This window comes from Condylostylus longicornis, unplaced genomic scaffold, assembly GCF_029603195.1.
Source record: "Condylostylus longicornis isolate FDR11 unplaced genomic scaffold, ASM2960319v2 ptg000728l, whole genome shotgun sequence".
Classification (NCBI taxonomy): domain Eukaryota; kingdom Metazoa; phylum Arthropoda; class Insecta; order Diptera; family Dolichopodidae; genus Condylostylus; species Condylostylus longicornis.
The window spans coordinates 12,326-19,339 of NW_026578675.1; the positions used below are offsets into that span (position 1 = coordinate 12,326).

The window sequence follows — 7,014 nt, forward strand, 5'->3', positions numbered from 1 at the left end:
GTCGTCTTCTTGCGCGTGCTTGGCATCAATGGGATGTCAATCATCTCTTAAAGACGCGAGATGCTTTGAGAATCCAGATGTTGGAAAGTGTTCAGCAGAAACGTTTGTTAAGGCGATTCCTCACCGAGTGGCTCCATGAGACTGAAATCGAGAGGCGGTCTGCTACAGTGCTCCATAGACTCAACTTTGACAGAATTCTCTTGCAGGCTATTCGCTTCAGTTCGCCATTATGCGGCATTGCGCGTTTCACAATCGGTACAGCTGACGCTTGTCCAATGGTGAGTGACTGATAGAACTTCATTCGCATGAAACAAACTGGTCAGGAATTCCCTCATTTTCCAGGCGCTTCTCGGCGCAGATGTTGAAGCAGGGGCGATCCTTGCAAGAGTCGCTCCAGTTTCGTTTGCTCTGCGACTCACTTTCCCTGTGGAGAACTTTAAGGGGACTCGTCGTTCTGAGACGATCGGCACTTTCACGTGTTTTCACTTCCATGGAGATTCGAGTCGTTCATGGAGTAATTCAGCGATGGAGAACAAATTCAATTATTGAATCGCATTATGAGGTGAGTGTGGCAATTGGTGTGACTCTCTGCGGTAAAGAATCTTGTTACGACGAGCAACTGGAGAAGAATAATTGGTGTTTTGATCTTCGTAGCAAACTCTAGAAGTCTCAACCATGAAGTTGAGAGAGCGTCAAGTTTCTCAAGCTCTTCTTCTCTGGAAATTTGGAGCATCAGTTTCACGGCGCGGCAATCACTGCAAGACAATTGAAGATCAGCGGCTTGTACGAGAGATGTGGGAAGTTATCAAATTGATGTACAATCGAATCACAAATCACGAGAGGAGTTTGAAAGAGTTGAATGATAAAATTGCAAATAACACTGGAACGTTAATTAAACGCGGTCTAGCGGACTGGAAGGAATTTATCCTAAGAAAGCAAGCTGAGAGGCTGGAGGCAGGTGAGCGTCAGGCCCGTCATTCCCATTCCAAACATTTTGCCATTTCCATCTCAAGTCGTTTTTGTCAATTTTGGCACTTGAATGTTTTTTTCAGATCAAGCGCGCGATTTGCTCGATCGTTCTCGCACACGTCGGTATTTTCACTTCTGGGTGAATTCGGGATCTCATGAATTGCTTCTGCGTCTTCGTCTTTCCCTTCTCATCAATTTACTTAAATCAACTCCTGATGATTTTCGCATTTTGAAACTAAACACCGAAATCAAAGAAGGAAATCTAACGATGGAGCTCTGGGCAGCCGGTGAAGCTCAGATGTCATCAGACCACGTTAGCGACTCAGAAGTCCAAAATTCTCCGGCTGGTTGGGGAGCAACAGTGAAGTTGCCTCTAATGTGTTGGCAGCTTGCTTCAGAAAAACATCGAAATCCCGCTAGTGTTTCAGATCAGCAATCGACTCGAAAACTGAAAGGAAAACGTTCTCGGAGGAAGAAAAATGGAACAGAAATTGAAACCGATGAGAACTCAACAGGTCTGGGAAAATCCATTGGAAAATCTCACGATAAAGATCCGCATAAGAAGAAGCTCAAATTGCCACCTTATGCAGTGTCTCACGCGTTGTCTGATTTGGTTCAAAACTCGGAGTCCCAATCCCTAGAATCTTCATCGTTGAAGCCTCAGACTGTCAATCATCTGAGCGCACTTCTCTTTGCAACTCTGAATGTTCGAAACGCGCTCGCAAAATGGCGTCGTTTTTATCGAACGCGAAAGAACCAACAATTCGAAACACGGCGGAAACAGTTTTCATTGACGTGGAGAATCCAGAAAGCTGTTGCTGAGCGAGCTCTACGCATATGGTCTGATTCTCTAAAGGAAATTCAGCTGAAGAATCGTCAATTGTGTTTGGCTTGCATCGAGATTGTCAAGAAACACCGATTGGTCCGCGCGTGGGCTCTCTGGAGTTTTGGAGCGACCAGGAATCGACTCGTTATCCAGAATAAGGGAGAAAAACTCTCTCAGATGTTACGACCGAGTGATATGAACGCAATCGGGAAACCAGTTTTCTTGTTTTGGTTTCGCTTAGCGACACGAGAAAGGCAGCTAAAGCTAAGAGGGGTCGAATTCAACGAGCAGCAGCGTCTGAAATCTAAACGCGATGCAGTGAAATTATGGAAATTTGCTGGAGATGTCGCTCATTGGAAAGAGCTGATAGAGCAACAACACAATCTTGTTATGATTGAAGAGGTTTGGGATGAATGGAAGACTGTTGGTGCTCACAGAGCTGCGAGTCGATGTCTTGTCCAAATCATTCATATGTCCCAATTGAAGCTGGAACGTGAAGCTTTGATCCAGTGGAAGTTAAACGTTAGATGCAAAAAGTACGGTCAATGGAGAAAGTGCAAAGCTCTTCAGTTCTGGAAAGCACAAACAAGAAAAAGCCAAACAGAGCTGATGAGCATCAAGGCCGTTGCGATGCGTTGCGATGTAAGAGCAGAAGAGCGCTGATGCAGAACACTGTTTTCGCTTCCAGGCGCGATCCTTGAGCAGAAGTTTCTCGCGGTGGATCTCACAAGCAACATATAACAGTATTCGACGGTGAGTTGTCTGACACTTCGACGTTCTGCATCGTGGTTGCTTCAGAGAAACCATGACTGCAGCTGGTCGTCAATCAGTCGTCCTCTCGACACTAGGGCTTGGATTTGCCTGGTGGAGATTGAAAACGCGGTACAATCGATTTCTTCGCATCTCTCGCTTTGGCGTCGTGAAGGCATTTTTCACTATCTGGCTGAAAGTGAGAAGGAAAACAAACTGAGTGGCAGTTCAAACAATTAATTTGCTCTTAGGAAACGTTTCTCATCCAAACTGCAGCATCTGCACAAGAGAAGTATTTGAAAAGCGAGAAAAAACGGGGCCTGGAGTCTCTTATTATTGGTGTTGTTGAATCCCAACATCAACAAACATTACGGAACAAGTGAGTTGCTGCAATCCGTGAATTTGAAAAATAGGATGCCACTGATGTTCAAAGCTATTCAGTGGAGTAGTAGGTATGTGCTCTGATATCTCTCTACTGGTTACTTTGCATTTTGATTTTCAGATACAAACAGCTCGCGTTGCGTCAATGGGCACTTGAATCGGCAAAAAAACAATTGCGACGTCAATCGCTCTTCGTTATTCAAAATTACTCAGACACGAAAATTGTCCGGACGATCTGGTTTGTCTGGAAACTTCATTTTCAAACGTAAGCGGAAACAGAGGAATGAATAAACTGTACGATTTTCAAACGTCGCGCATGTTTTCAGGAAACTTGAAGCACAACAGAAAGAACGATTGCAACGTCTAAAGCGCTTCGTCGAGTCAGTGTTCACTCGAACAAACCTCCATGAGATATCGCAGTTCGAAAAGGCGGAAAGTTCTGTTCAAAAATATTTGCTTCAAGAGGCTTTCACTGATCTGAATCTGTGGAGAATTAATCATCGAATTGCTGGACGTCAAGATTTCAAATGTCTTAATGAATGTTTCAACGTTTGGCGCAATGCGATCATCTCGCGCGGTCAACAGAAACGATCGGCTCTTAAGGTTGCATTGCGAGTGTAAGCGGCTGAAAATCTACTGATGGGACTTGCCTGACTTGTTGCTCTTTTGGGACTTGCCTGACTTGTTGCTCTTTTGGGACTTGCCTGACTTGTTGCTTTTTCGCTTCCTAGATGGCATCAACGAGCTTGGCAATCTCGTCAAAGTTTCCTTTGGATCAAGACTGAGACGATGGTGTCGTTGGCTTCTCCGGTGCTCAACTTGCGGCATGCCTTGCGTTACTGGGGTCGGAAATATTTGAGACTGAGAAAATGTTGGAGAACAGTGAGGCGAAGGCATGCTGATAAAATATTGCGCGATGCATTCCATTCATGGGAATGTCTTTATGCTCAAAATTGCTATCATAATAGAAAGTGGAAAAGATTGAGCGTTGTAGAAGAGCAAGCACCACTAGACGTATCGATAACGGAAATGTACAAGAACGAAGAAGAGGGTGGAGGGCGAATCAGTTCAGGATGCGGTTTCTTAAATGATTTGGACCATCCAGAATATCAGTCTCACCCGTCAAGATCCTTCTTTATCCCAAAGACAAATGAATGGTTTGAAATGGATGAGTTGCAACAGACTGCATTAAATGATGGAGAGCAGATAAGCGAGAGTTTGTTTTCATTAATAGAATATGAGGAAGTTGTTTTTTCGAAAGAGGAAGCGAAGCACAATGGGATCAGCCTGGTGGCCAGGCATCAGGTCATAGATCATCGAAAAGTAGAGGAAGTTGTTGAAGCGTTCTCCGAATCCATGAAAGTGAGAATTCAAAATGCTTTGAGGGAGTGGAAGCGTCGTGCGGAAGGAAGGCGTTGGAACAAAATTTTAGATGAATGGGCGGTGGAGTTTTGGTACAAGACAGAAATGAGAGTGAGTTCCAAGAAAAGCCCAGAATCACACAAGAATCTCTTTTTCTGTAGAGAGCTATCCATCGGTGGAGATTAGCGTGCAAAGCCACTGCATAGAATTCGTTTCGTTGTGTTTTTGCATTTCGTTGAACACATCTATCACCAATTCCGTAATTTGAACCTCATGAATTCCTTGATCATTTCTCGGCTAGCCCTGGTCCAGAAAAAATCTTTGCTCAGAGTGTTTTGTCGTACCGCTTCAGTGGGGTGATTCTTAAGCCGTACTTCTGAGCTCAACCGCATTAAGTTCGTCTGTTTTCTTGTTTTGGTTGGCGTTTCAAACGGTGAGCACATATACTCACCTTATTCATAAGGCAAGACGATGGCGAGGTCGCTGTAACAACCGTTACACTCCCCATGGGCACTATCCGCCGGACAAAGTATCTGAGTAGTACTGGGACATGCCTACCAAAAACTCCCCAAAATCTTCCAATCCTGCCTCCACCCCGCACAAAAGTTCCAAGCAGTCAAAATATACATACTGCCAGCCCTGCAACAACCGACAACGATTAACACGATCCAAACATTTCGCCTTGATGGATTTGCGCGGAGGATTCTGGCATATCCAGTTGTGCCCAGAACAGAAGCATCTCACAGCATTCCGGACCCACAGCGGACATTATCAATTCTTAGTAAATGCCATTTGGGTTGGTTAACGCACCCGCAACTTTCCAACGTTGGATTAACGATATATTTGGGGACCTCAAACACGACGGCGTCCTGACTTACCTCGACGATATCCTTCTTCATTTGACCAATACCAGGGTGTGTTTAGACGCCACAAAGCTCAATTCGAGTGTCGAGAGAAAGACTATTGAAATATGGTTACTCCACCAGATGTTAAATGTAGTTCCGGAGTTTCCGTTCAACAGTTCGAATGGAAGTTTTAATCGTAGAGCAAGTTTTCAAGGTCGGACATCACGACTGAGCTGTCGACGTATAAATTCAAGTTCAGGATTGACTTGTATAAGTACTTTTGGCACTTCGCAGTCGCCGCTCTCAATTGATGAAGAAAAACATGAAAAATCTCAATCAACTGTTGAAGTAAACAGAAGTTGCTCAGATGGTTAGAAGACGCAATTACGACAGAAGCTACTACAAAGAGATTTCGACAATCCAGAACAGTCGATTGGAAACAGCGACAAACGAGGTCATATAAACCATCAGAAGGAGGACTTGGATTCATCAGACTTACAGACGAATACGACTGCCTCTGGAGAGCTCACGCCATACTCAACTCAACCCATCCAGCAATCGCCAACATCGCACGATTAGAACTCATTAGAAGAGTTGGGTTTTCTTTAATGAAGTTGGAAAGGTAGAAGTTCTTATATATTCTTATTTACATAAACACGAGCTGCATCAAGAAACGATACACAATCCCGGTAGACACCCTGATGGATGAGAACCTTTCATCAACACCCACTTCCTGAACGGCAAAATTGAAACAATCACTGGCGTGCCTCTTCCATTCCCGCCTCTTCCATTCCCGCCTCTTCCATTCCCGCCTCTTCCATTCCCGCCTCTTCCATTCCCGCCTCTTCCATTCCCGCCTCTTCCATTCCCGCCTCTTCCATTCCCGCCTCTTCCATTCCCGCCTCTTCCATTCCCGCCTCTTCCATTCCCGCCTCTTCCATTCCCGCCTCTTCCATTCCCGCCTCTTCCATTCCCGCCTCTTCCATTCCCGCCTCTTCCATTCCCGCCTCTTCCATTCCCGCCTCTTCCATTCCTGCCTCTTCCATTCCCGCCTCTTCCATTCTTGCCTCTTCCATTCCCGCCTCTTCCATTCCCGCCTCTTCCATTCCCGCCTCTTCCATTCCCGCCTCTTCCATTCCCGCCTCTTCCATTCCCGCCTCTTCCATTCCTGCCTCTTCCATTCCCGCCTCTTCCATTCTTGCCTCTTCCATTCCCGCCTCTTCCATTCCCGCCTCTTCCATTCCCGCCTCTTCCATTCCTGCATCTCCTCTTCAGGGACGTCCCTTTCTTGCCCCCCTCATGTGTTCAAAGGTATGACTTTCAGAGATGGAGGAAGAAACAAGAACAGCGATAACTACGACGAGAAGGACGTCGACAACCAGCAGTATGTTCATATCCTTGTTTGAATTCTCAAACCATCCATCTATTCTCAGAGTGGTTTAATGTTTCGTCATTACCATAGAGAGGGAGGCCGCGAATGCTGGAACGGCTCTTTCTTCCCCTTCCCGCCGTTCCCCTTCCTCTTCTCGTTCGTCCTCCTCCTCCTGTTCGTCTTCCTTTTCCCGCCATTCCCGAGCTCCAACTGGTATGTTCGCATCCTCGTTTGAATCGCAACGTAACATATCCTTCTACTTTCAGACTTCAAGACGCCCTCCCGCCATGGACAAACTGCCATACTCAGAATACCATCCTACTTTGAAAAAAAGCTGAGGGAGAGTGGATAGAAGGGTTGTTTTATGCAGAAACAGTCGACCAATTCAACATCCTGTTGCCTACAAGGCACTCTTCTCAAGGGTGAAGGGACACTGTTCTGCTCAGATAGTGCAAAAACTAGCAGGAGCGGCAGCAACACAGCACTTGGATGCAATTGCTCAACGACTT

At 45.7% G+C, this 7,014-nt stretch overlaps 1 protein-coding gene across 1 annotated transcript; it reads right to left on the reverse strand.

Moving 5' to 3' along the window:
• Positions 1-5,888: 5,888 nt before the first annotated feature.
• LOC129618107 (30 kDa salivary gland allergen Aed a 3-like) lies at positions 5,889-6,389 on the reverse strand. Its single transcript, XM_055532979.1, has one exon. The coding sequence runs from the start codon at positions 6,387-6,389 to the stop codon at positions 5,889-5,891; it is 501 nt and encodes a 166-aa protein (XP_055388954.1).
• Positions 6,390-7,014: the final 625 nt, after the last annotated feature.